Source organism: Phaseolus vulgaris, chromosome 11 (assembly GCF_051622355.1).
Source record: "Phaseolus vulgaris cultivar YP4 chromosome 11, ASM5162235v1, whole genome shotgun sequence".
NCBI classification, from domain to species: domain Eukaryota; kingdom Viridiplantae; phylum Streptophyta; class Magnoliopsida; order Fabales; family Fabaceae; genus Phaseolus; species Phaseolus vulgaris.
This window is the reverse complement of record NC_143508.1, coordinates 365,454-377,581: the sequence shown is the minus strand read 5'-3', so window position 1 is coordinate 377,581 and position 12,128 is coordinate 365,454. Positions and strand designations below refer to the sequence as shown.

Here is a 12,128-nt window from a genome sequence, read left to right as displayed (position 1 = left end):
AGAGACGAGTGAAAGAGGTGAAAAAAGAAGAAAGAAAGTCGAGTGCTACCTCTACGAGACCAGAATGCAAAAGAGAAAGTTTTTACTCTTCTCTGAACTTCAAATTAAAGTATGAAAAGCTCCGAACTTCAAATTAAAGTATGAAAAGGGGCCTCAGAAGTGCTTCTACTAATAACATTCTAAACTTCAAATAAGACATCCTTAACATGATTTATTCGTTATCCTCTTCCCACCAAGATCAACTCTTTCTCATCTCTTCCTCTTCACTCCACTCAATCAAACCACTCATAACTCTGTAAAAAGATGAACTACAAACCAATTTGAGTTTATCTTATATATATATAGCATGGGACCCTACACTGATAAGGTGTAATAATTGCAATATTCGTATTTCAGTTATTTTGTTCTTGTGTGTAACAAGGGTCCATGGTAGGTTTCGAAGGACATGAGAATGGGCAAAAGTGGGGTGCTACACAAACATCAGCAGCTAAACATCCTAGTTTCCATCGCATTCAATCATAGGATCTACCAAATTAAATCTTCATTCATCAATCAAATATTCACCTAATTCTATTTAATTCCATTAATATTGTTAGCGACTACTCCTACTCTCTTCAATTTACCCAAAAAAACACCTTCATAATCCATATACTATCATATAACAATAATAAAATTACATTATTTGCATTAATCAACAAACTTAACTACCTTAACAAAATTAGCAGATTCCCACAAACCCCAGAACGAACGGAGCAAAGAAAAACAGAAAGGAAAAAAAAAAAAAACGGTGGTGATCGTAGAAGACAAGTTGATCAGTGATCAAGCGCATTGGGTCCAGTGCAGTAATTCAGAACGTGGCTCCAGAGCCACTGAACAAGGAACCGCCGTCTGATCCCGTTCATGTTATACGTGGCACCATCACGAGCGTCCAGAACCTGACCGGTGTAGGACCCACCGCCGCCGGTGCCGTAAATGCCCTCGCAGAGATCGGCGATCTCCACCGGGAAAGAGGGGTCCTGACCGGCGTACCAGGCATTGGCCAAGGGGTTGGTGGTCAGCTCCGCCATCTCGTGGCCAATCACGCTTATCATGCCGTCCACCCCAACGTCGCCGTTTGGGGACTTGAACGGTTTCAGGTTAGGGATGTACGCGGGCACGGCGAAGGGATAAGCACACTGCCCGGGGCAGAGCTTGGCGGAGTTACCCACCCAAGCGTACGGAAGAGTGTACCCAACCAACGAGGGAAACGTGAAGTAGTGGAACCCACACACCGAAGTGCAGAAATCCTGAACGTACACGTCATCGGCGGTCAGCAGCAGATACAACCCGCTTCTGGGGTTGATCGGTAACGGCCGAGTCCTCGCCGTGATGGCGCTTTTTATCACGGACTGAATGGATAACCGGGTCAGCGACTTCCCGTGAGAATACAAACGGTCGTTTTTCTCCTCCCCGAGCCGAACCGTTTTCGAAATGTTGGCGCCGGTCTGGTCCGTGTAGAGCTGCACGGTCCTCCACCACCCCGCCACGGAGGGGTGCGGCGAGTTCGCGGCGGAGATTGAGTTTATGAACTCGCGGATTATCTTCTTCTGGGACCGCTCCCACTTGCCGTACCAGATTGTGTGGACGGTGATTTTGGTGGTGAGAACCGGCCCCATGTGGTACCGGAGCTTCACGAACTCCGAGGACCCCTCGTATTTCTTGGAGTCCCCGAAGGCGTAGTCCGTGACGTTCATTTGGGCGGTCTGCGGCCAGGGCCGCCATGCCGCGACGGGCCCCCCGGCGAGGAGGACGAAAAGGAAGAGGGAGAAAAACAAAACCACCGTGGACGGCGGCGCTGGGGCGGAGAGGCCCAGGCACATTTTGGAAGTAGTGTGTGAGGAGAGAGCTCCGAAGTACGAAACGTGGTGGTTTTTTGAGTGGGTGAAGGTTCTTTATATTATACATTCAAAAAAGGTTTTTTTTTTTTTTTTTTAACATATTGAACTCTGTGAAAGGAAAAGAACAGTGTGAAAGTGATTAACTGAACGGCGTATTTAATTTAAAATAATTTTTATTAGGGAAATTAGAAGGTTGTGATTTGGAAAATGGAAAAGAAAAAAGAAGAAAATTGTTGGTAATTTTGGTGACATTGATTTGCGGGTAATGGAGGACAGTTAGATTCTTAAAGTGAAGAAGGGTGTGGGGCCCAAGGGAGTGAGAGGGAGAGAGGCATCATTTACATTGATGATGATGATGGTGGTGGTTGTCGTCATCTGAATTCGGATTTCCTCATCCTTTGCGCGGGAAAACCAACCCTAGGGGTAGTTTCGGGATTTTATAGGGAATATTATATGGTCCTTCCCTATATTATCATTACACTTATTTATACATACCAAATACAAGTGCAATACTAGATACCTAGAGTAGAGATATGGGTGCTCCTTTTCTTTGTTTTTTTAGTTGAGTTTTGTAATTGATAGGTTCCTATGATATTGGAAGGTTTAACATTTCATCAATTGAGATAACTAAAATTATTATGTTTAAATAGAAGATCAATAAGTGATAAACATTTTGTAATAAATTTTTAGTCATGATTCAAAATCTTAATCCGAACTAATAATTAAAAATTCATAATAATCATATAAATAAATTCAAATTTCAAAAATTAAGTATGACATCATCCAATACTTAAATGTTGGAGTGTCTTTTGTAGGTACTTCTAAGCTTAAAGTTCACAGACGAGGAATAAAGAACTAAAAGGAGAGAACGAAGATCATTTATAAAAGAAAGAGAATTAGGCCGAGTGACAAAAAAAGGACAATAGTTCTATTGGTTTTAATACCGTTTGAAAATAAGTTTTAAAAAATTGAAAATTGAGAAGGGGGTTGGCCATGAAAGTATGGTTTTCTTTTCTTTTTCTATTTGGAACATTAAATTTATATTACTGGAAAAGAAAGGAGATTGGCGATATTTAAATAGAAGATTAATAAAATTAATAAGTGGTTAAACATTATGTAATATACTTTTAATCATGATTCAAAATCTTAATTCGGTCTAATAATGAAAAGTTCATAATAACCATATAAATAGGTACAGATTTTAAAAATGAAGTACGTCATCATCCAATACTTGAACGTCGAATTGTCTTTTGCAGGTACTCTCTAAATTTGGAGTAGTGAAGTAAAAGGAGAACACCGAAATCATTTTTAGAAAGAGAATAGATAGGCCGATTTACCAAGAAGGAAGACAATCGTTCTCATTACCCAATTGAAAACAAGTTTCAAAAAATTGAAAATTGAGAAAGGGGACCACTATGAAGTATGGTTTTCTTTTCATTTCCTATTTGGGACATGAATGGGACATGAATTTATATTACTGGAAAAGAAAAGAGATTGGGGATGATTAAAGTGAAGATGAGATTTTGGTTTGGTGAACAAGCTTGAGATAGTTGTAATTGGAGGGGAATGTGAGTAGCACCCTTCACATCACTTCCTGCTACTTTGTTTTCATTATGTGTTACAAAAACTGTATTGCTTCCAACATTCACTGAATATCACCAGTCTTTAAACACACCTTATAGTGCTACTTTGTCTCTTCCTCTGTTTTCTCTTACACTTCATTATTCTGCATTTTCAATTTTGTTTCTGCACCTGGTACACATATAATTGACTAAGTTTAAAATAAGCATGGTTTTAAGATTTTGAAGAAAGGGAGGGAAGTGAAAGAGCTTAATGGAAAAGAGCATGAGTTGGGCAGAAGAAGTGAAGGAGCAGCTTTTAGCAGATATGTTTTGTCTTGGACCAATAACACCACCAAACTCAACCACAAATCATGTTCCAGGCAAGTTTCAAACAGTTTCCATAGGCTGTTCCCACCTAACATTATGGATTTCCATTCAACTCTACACTTATTGTCTCATATCTCTCCCACTTCATCTACAACTTCCCAACTATTTACCATTTTATTCAAAAAAAAACTACAAACTCTAACTACTCATTTTTGGATAAAAGTAGTTTTATACTATTTTGTAATGGCTTTTTTTTCTGACATGCATAGTGTAGCATCTTATTTTTGTCTGGTTTTCTTTACTTATAATTATTCAAGAAATTGGTATGTTGTTTTAATTTAGTTAATGTATTGATTATGTCGAGTGGTTTAATGATTAAAAGATAAAATAATATAAATAAATAATAAAATAAAATAACATTGTGTCAAAAATTTAATAAATAGTCTTAAAACACTAAACACATATTTAGTAACGGTAAGAGGTGAAAAGTTAAAGTTCAACAACAACCACTGTAATTTGTTTAGCACGTAGGTAAGTAGAGTGTATTTTATTTAATAAATAAACAAACTGATTATGACTTTATCATCCGAGTACCTTGCAGGTACACACATTTGAGAGTGATCTTGGATCTAGAAGCCGAGAGTTGATCTAGATCTAATAGCTGAAAGCAAGCTCAAGTCCATGTAATAAAGAGTCCAAACTAGCTACTAATCCAGGAACCGAAAGTCCAAGTCATCAGTAAAAGATCGAGAATTTGAGAGGAGGAGAAAAAGAAAAAGTTAATTGTTTCTAAGTCCTGTAATAACAACTAACTATCATTATTCAATGTTGGTTAAATAATTTAGTAACAATTATATCTGATTAAGCTAAGATAAGCCATGTAAGTAGTTTATAAAAGTATTATGAAATTAAATAAAGTATGTGTTGTTGTGTTGAATACAATTTGAAAGTGTTGAACATTAAAAAATTGGAAAGAAAACTTGGGAATTATCGTAGGATGAAAACACATAAGCAAGATTGAATAAATGATATGTTAGTTAATTAAGTAGAAGAGTATATAAATAAAATAATCAAACAAGTGTTAGATTTAATAAATTAAGTGATGAGATTAGTATTAGATTAGTTGGTTTAACTTTTTCCTTTAATGGGTTTTTATAAAATCTCAGCCCAATATGTTTCTTTAATGGGCTTTCTCTTATCAGCCTGGCCCAAAACGAATCTCAGGATCAGTTGTGCGTTGTTCTTCCTCTCGTGCAAAATCTTATTCATTGTTATGACACTTTTAACGTGAGATTCTCAACTTTCTACATATTTAATCAAGGTTAATATATATGTAAATTAAAAATCCAATGACTTATAAGTATGAAACAAAATAAATTACTCCAAAAGAATAAGAAGGCATTGAGAAAAAAAAAACTAAATTGTGATTGAATAAAGATTTTTAAGAAAACTATAATTTTTTTTAAAAAAAATTTAAAATGTTATAGTAAAATGTGGTAAAAATTAAATTACGTTAGTTTAAAATTTAATACATTTATACAGATTCATCAAAACAAAAGTAATTCAAAATTCTCACATTACAAATGGGATTCATTTGTCATCCTTATTTTATGAGTATTTTTTAAAATAAAATTTAAATTGATGGATGGATATTATTAATTAAAACTATTTTTTTAGTTTCTTCATAATTAATATATATATTTGTTTCATATTTATAGAATATAATGTAATATTTTTTTAATGAATTTTTACCAAATGAATTAAAATAGTTACTTGTGAAATTGATTTAATTACATGAAACCATTAATATTTCCTCTGTATATTAATAATATATAATTTCTTAAGCGTATAGTATGGAGCCATTATTTTGACACATACTGTATACTTTTTTCATTTGAATATTGGTTGCAAGTGTGATTTTCAAGTTTCAATATCTCAAATCGAAAATAAAATTACATGTTCTCGCGAAAGAATCTTTCCCTTTTTTTTTAAAACTCTACATTTTCTGATTAAAATAAACAAATATCTCTTCTCATTTTCTTATATGAACAAATAATAAATGAGTTGCTGAAGAAAAGGAAATTAGAAATTTGACACAGTAAAAGAAAAAGCTGATTCTACCCAAATATGTCAGCACATGCTCAAGTTACACCTTTAATATACCAACCCAATAGCAGTGACACATCGTCATAGTTCAATTGCTCAATTGTTGGTCACTACTACAATTGTTTCAAATAATAAAATAAAATGACAAGAAAATTCTTTCAGAGAAATTCTCACCTTTCACTAAAATAATTGCCTGCATTTGGGATGTGCAATGATGAAGACCAAACATTAATTATTTGCAAATACATTATCAATAAATTGTCCATACAATACTCAAATTTCTTCTACATGATGCAGCTTTAAACTCAGTATTCAGCTGCTTTCTAAAAAAAGTCTGGAATAAGCACTCTAAACAAGGTCAGATTTTCATAACAGGTTTACATATAGAAAACCAAACTACACAACAGACAGTGACAGAGACTCAATGATGGGTGCCATCTCCATTATCCTCCATCTCTTCTGCATCCTCAAATCTTCGATCATTGATTTGAAGCTGTAATAAATTAAACAGGATAATAGGTAGATGAACACAGAAAAAACAAAATTTAAAGAACGTGACTTCCCCGTTTCACAGATCATTTACATGGGTTCTACAAGCATTGCAAATATTAACGTAGACAAACAAATATAATATTGTTCAAAGATAATATATATTTTTTTAAACATCTCAACTTGCAGAAAATAATATTCCAGCCAGTTTGTTTCTCTTGTTGCCATGGAACTTGAAATTCAAACTGTAACAAACAGATGCGATAAGTAGAAATATGAACATGTTCTGTTATAACATTTTGAATTGAAAATAATGTGACCATTGGATAAAAAAATCATATAAAATATATCAAGTACATAATTTTTCATTCACCAAAAAAACTTCATAATTTTCAAGCAAATAAAAGAGTAATTGATATTTCATTGCACTCTTTCATTTTAAGAACTAATAAGTCATTTAAATTATAAGTAAATGTTAATTATTATATAACATTCCAACAAATATTTATATTGGTATTGTATTGAATGTTACTAAGTGGTATAAGTACAGAAGTTTGACACACAATGGCAATTAAATCTGGTCCGTTAGATTATACTTACAACTTACAATATGCTGTAATTCAGATGCATAATCCAAGTTCCTTATTCTCATTTTAAACGTGTAACGTTAGAAGGGCTATATCCATGTGTCAGAATCAGACTGCACAAACAGAAGTAGATAGAGAATAACACCCAACCTCAAGTATTGTACGAGCTAGGTCATGATTTCCATTTGACTGACCAATAGAGTTGGCTGGATTGTGAGCGATATAACATTCGTCCTCTGAAAGAAAAAAAAAACAAGAATATGTTTAAGAATAATATAGTAAGCCTAAACAAAGATTAAGACATGCACACATACCTGCTTCTTCATCTACCATCTGATCAGCACTGAAAATCCAGTCATGTTCTTCTACTTCCTCTGAAAGAACAGAACAACTCAGATAGAAAAAAATGCAAGAGTGAAGAAATGGTATATGTACGTACAAAATAATACTTACCATCATTTGGTTCTGGATTAAGCTCTGCACACTGGCAGAATATAGAAAAGAGAGTGTCCACTGGAAAACAAAGACACACATAAACAACTACAAAAAAACAAGCAAATGTGAAGAGTGGTGAAGACAAGAAAAAAAGATACATTGAGTAGGATCAGAGGGAATGAGCCTCATTTCTGTAACATTGGACAAATCTTGTTGGATATGATTGGATTCCGAATCAGAGTGGTCGTCATCAGCTTCTTCAATGTCAATCTAGAGGAATAGGAGGAAGAATGAGAAAGATGAAAGGGGAGACGTGTGAAAAATAATAGAATTACAACTTGTACCTGGGTATATAAACAAGGAAGAGGGTAGGCTTCAGGGTCTGTAGAGACAGCATGGAGAGATATTGATAAAAAATCAACAGCATACCCTTTAGTCTTGTCTACATCACTCACCCATATTACTTGCCTGTATGTAAAACAAATTATGAAGAATACTGGATAGAGCACACAAAAATACAAGAGAGTTTATGAATGAGAGAGGAGAGGAGAGAATACTTAGTAGTGATGTAGAGCGTGCCAGGGGATTCTCGAGGAAGGTTGCCAAGGACTATGTCCGTGCCAGGTTGTACCCGCATCAGCTCCTCCCCATTCTCATTGTCAAGGACAGGCTCTCCACTACAATGTATCTCTCTCACTCCTAACACCATTTCTTTTCTCTGTTCTGCTTCTAAATATCTGGTCAAAACCAACTCCAGTCACACTCCAGGATGCATTTGGATAGAGAAATTTAAAACTTTGTAAAGAATTTAAAAAGCGTGGAAATGTTAAAATATAAATTCAAGGACTCGTGGGAAGCACCAGTTTCACTATAGTTAAAGGCTACAACATAACTACATCTCAGTGTAAAATGAGAAAGTTCTAATCACTCACACCACAACTACTCCGTCTATTTTATACATATGAAAACAATCATATACGAAAATGCAAATAGTATATGAACTTTGATTGGTTAAGAAACATGCTGTTAGCCCAAAAATTTCAGCAAAAATTAACTATTTGTTGGGTTGGAAACTAGAGACAAGGGAAAAGTGAAGAGTCACATATATTAGACATGATCTGCTTGATAACAAAGAATGTAGAAATCTAAAACCATCAATATTTCAATTATAATGAAGACAATATATTGATATTTACATATATCATGTTTTGACTGCTTACACTTGAGTTAAGCTATAGTTCTGCCCCTATGACAGTATGTTTACCGATATAACTACCTCCAACTATTGGTAAGATGTTGAGTATTTACCTATAGCATATCTAAGAAGGGCATTCATCACTAATTTACACCATTATTTAAAGAATGGAATCCATATAACTAAGAGCTTGCTCAAAAATAATTCAGTCAGAGACCAATTTTTGTATTTTATGGGGATGTGTATTTACAGTGAAATAACAACTGACAAGACAAACAATTGCACGGTACAGTGTATAAATAAAAAGTGTTACGGATTCTGTATGGTCCAAGAAAATCCAGTAATCCAATGTCATATAGCAGATAACATTGTGGGCAAACATTGGAAGCCACGTAACAGTTAAATTATACAATATTTATCAATTATGTTACATACTTAAATCCCAAAATCCTCAACCCAGTACAAGGAATCAACTACCATTCAACATGATGTAGGGAGTCTCAGCCACTGATACAATATTAAGCCTCGTTTCTCAGATTAGAAGCAACAAAAATAAGTGAGAAGCACAAGTCACAGACCAATATTACCAACACTAATTGAAATTTGAAACGGGATCACGTACTCAGACTTTCCTTCAAACATATTATGAACATGATTTTAGTAGTGGCGAGACAATAGAACAAGACCAGTTAGTAAAATAAAATTCAAGCACCACAGCAAGGTTCGTGTTGATATGATGGAAAATAAACTTGACCGAAAAAACTAACAAATAGAAGCGGTAATTGCAGAGGCAAAAACATTAAAAATTCTTTGAACACAAGCTAGAAAACTAGAGTGAGAAAATCATACGAAAACAGTAAACAAAAGGAATGAGAAAATGTTCAATGTGAGAATGAGATGAACCTGAGACGAAGATGGGTGAAGAGAAGAGCTGCAGTAATGTGAAGAATTTTGAAAATGTTAGGGTTTAAAGGGGGGTTTGGTTTGGGTCAACATTGTATCCAAAATTTAGATAACCCAAGGCCACGCCCCAAACATGTTTCTATCCATATTATTGGTATATATAAATTCAATATAAAAAAGTAAATTCAATTTAAACAAAAAATTAATATGAAATTAATTAAGTACTATCAATAGAATATTTATACAAAATAAATAAAATTATTATACTATACGGCACAATATAAACTATGTAGCAGTGATACGACACAAACACAAACACGGAGATACATATAATTTCTAAAATGTATGACATGAGGACACACATCTATATATTATATAATTGACAATAAAAATTTATGTGCACTAAGTATGTTTTAGTTTTTTGTTAGTTTGTTCAAAATGATTTGTTCCTTCTTTTTATAATCATAATAAAAATTTATATATTAAATTTGAGTTTTTAGAAAATTAATATATTTCTCTTCTTTAAAATTATGTCAAAATTATGTGAGACCCGTGCTTGAATTATTAGAAATTCAACAAATATTTTTTGAATTTGACATTTCACCTTATACGTATCCTACAAGTGTCAGACGAGTGTCGGTAACTGATACGTGTATCCGATACAAATACGTTATTTAAGATGAGTGTTTGAAGTTCATTATTTATAAAACAATAATATTGAAAATACTTAAATTTACCATAAACTTATAACTTAACTAAACTAATTTTAATTTTTTAGAATAAACAAATAGTGAAGGATGGTCACGTCACTCAACTAACAACAAATACTTAATTAAATAAAAAAATAATCGAAAATATATGAATTTATAGTATAAACAAATAATTAGGCCTTAATATTGTTAATACAAGTATTTTGTATTTAAGATACATGATTTGGTTGAAAATATATTTTTAACACGAGAGTGTGGATTGGTTAAATGTATTGTGTTAATAAAAATAATAACTTTTAAAAAATTGTTGACTAATAAATTTTAAAAGTAATTTCAAGTGTAAACAAATAAAAAAACTAAATATATTAGTTTTTAAATGTAGGTAGAAAAAAATAACTCTAATAAAAATACTTTACAATTTTTTTCAATAACTCATTTAAAATTGAATCACTATCAAAATATTTTGTCCTTTTTTCCATTTATCTATTTTCCCATTCCTCCCATTTCTGGCTCAGAAGAGTTTGAACTAAGTTTTGAGCATGCAAATTATGATTTTTGGATGATAAAATTGGGATGATTTGTGAATTGTTGTATCTTTATTACATTGAGTAAAAATATTATGTTGTAATAGAGACTCATAATTTTACTCATGATTTAAATCACATATACTAATATTTTAAGTGTTGAGAAGTCGAACAAAATTTAATGTTTCACAAGAATATATACTTCGAGTTATGAGTGAATATACTTTAAATTTGTCATAATTTAGACAGTTGAGATTTGTATATGCGACACGTCAAATGAGTAAGGTGTTAATATCTAACAGAAAATGCTTAATATGAGTATTTCATAAGGTGTTTGTAAATATTTTTTAGTGAATATCTTTAGACATATAAATTTATGTTTAGTTTATATGGTTATGTATGCTTATATTTGATGAAATGAAATGAATAGGAATTGATTTATAAATTTGTTAATTAAAATGCTTCTTTTATATACACTTATATCATTTTTTTTCCAATATATTATTTTTGCATCTGTTATTTGTATAATAATAATATAACTACGTACACAAAAATATTAATAAACATATTAGTATTTACATAAGTAACATCGAAAAGAAACTTAGCTAAAAAAACATTTTAAACCTTATTTTGTGAAATATATATATTATTTTTAAAATATTGATAGTTTATACATGATCTCTCTAATATAATTATCTTTTGGTTTATGTGTGCTTTATTTAGTATTTTTTAACCTTAGTATCTTGAATGTTCTACTGTATGTCATCCTTGTACAACACTATATATAACTTTAGAGTTAAACAAATTAATATATAATTAAATTATACTCCGAAAAATAATATCAGTATGGTCTTTAATGCTATTAATATGATTGTAAAAGATAAAAAAAAAAACAGTTTATAAAATACTTTAAATATTTTTCATTTTTTTCTCCAGAAATATATTTACAAAAGTTTATCCAAATAAACCTTTAGTGGAAGAAGATAAAAGACATTTTTGTGTGAGATCCTTAATTTTAAAGGAATAAAGTTGTTACATATGCAAAACTTAGGAGTAATCTAAATTGTTTATGCAAAAGAATTGATTACAAGTATAGAAATATTAGCTTTATATGTTTAAAGTTTTAAGATGGTAATTCAATAATCGAGAAGCACAATAAGTTATTTTTTACTTTTTAAATAAGTATTTAAGATATTAATTAGCATTTATTTTATTTTAATGTAATAATTATTATTATCTACACAATTAATAACAATTTTAATGCAAACACATGTTTTTTTTTGCATCTGACACGCAGACGCAATTATGCATAATTTTGATTATATTTAATTAAGTAACATACTTATATTAATATCATTTATATTTTACAGGTCTTTATTTAATGAAAATTAAATAATAATTAATTACATTATT

The 12,128-nt window shown here is 31.9% G+C and overlaps 2 protein-coding genes across 2 annotated transcripts; both read right to left on the bottom strand.

The window, feature by feature from the left end:
* Positions 1 to 636: 636 nt before the first annotated feature.
* Positions 637 to 2,129, bottom strand: EXL3 (EXORDIUM like 3). Its single transcript, XM_068624627.2, has one exon. The coding sequence runs from the start codon at positions 1,857 to 1,859 to the stop codon at positions 813 to 815; it is 1,047 nt and encodes a 348-aa protein (XP_068480728.2). The 5' UTR covers positions 1,860 to 2,129; the 3' UTR covers positions 637 to 812.
* Positions 2,130 to 6,084: 3,955 nt separating this feature from the next.
* On the bottom strand, positions 6,085 to 9,616 carry LOC137828295 (nucleotide-sensitive chloride conductance regulator (ICln) family protein). Its single transcript, XM_068634797.2, has 8 exons — positions 9,482 to 9,616; positions 7,941 to 8,120; positions 7,728 to 7,851; positions 7,542 to 7,653; positions 7,402 to 7,461; positions 7,263 to 7,322; positions 7,099 to 7,184; positions 6,085 to 6,365 (listed from the first exon to the last, which is right to left on the bottom strand). Exons 2-8 carry the CDS (start codon positions 8,090 to 8,092, stop codon positions 6,294 to 6,296), a joined length of 666 nt encoding a protein of 221 aa, XP_068490898.1. The 5' UTR covers positions 8,093 to 8,120; positions 9,482 to 9,616; the 3' UTR covers positions 6,085 to 6,293.
* Between the last annotated feature and the right edge of the window lie 2,512 nt (positions 9,617 to 12,128).

Excerpts from the sequence above, each read along its gene's own strand:
- EXL3 (XM_068624627.2), bottom strand. The coding sequence starts at position 1,859 with ATGTGCCTGGGCCTCTCCGCCCCAGCGCCGCCGTCCACGGTGGTTTTG.
- LOC137828295 (XM_068634797.2), bottom strand. The coding sequence starts at position 8,092 with ATGGTGTTAGGAGTGAGAGAGATACATTGTAGTGGAGAGCCTGTCCTT. Across the intron at positions 7,654-7,727 it reads TTCCTTGTTTATATACCCAG|ATTGACATTGAAGAAGCTGA; the intron begins GTACAAGTTGTA and ends CTATTCCTCTAG. Across the intron at positions 6,366-7,098 it reads TAGCTCGTACAATACTTGAG|CTTCAAATCAATGATCGAAG; the intron begins GTTGGGTGTTAT and ends AATTTATTACAG.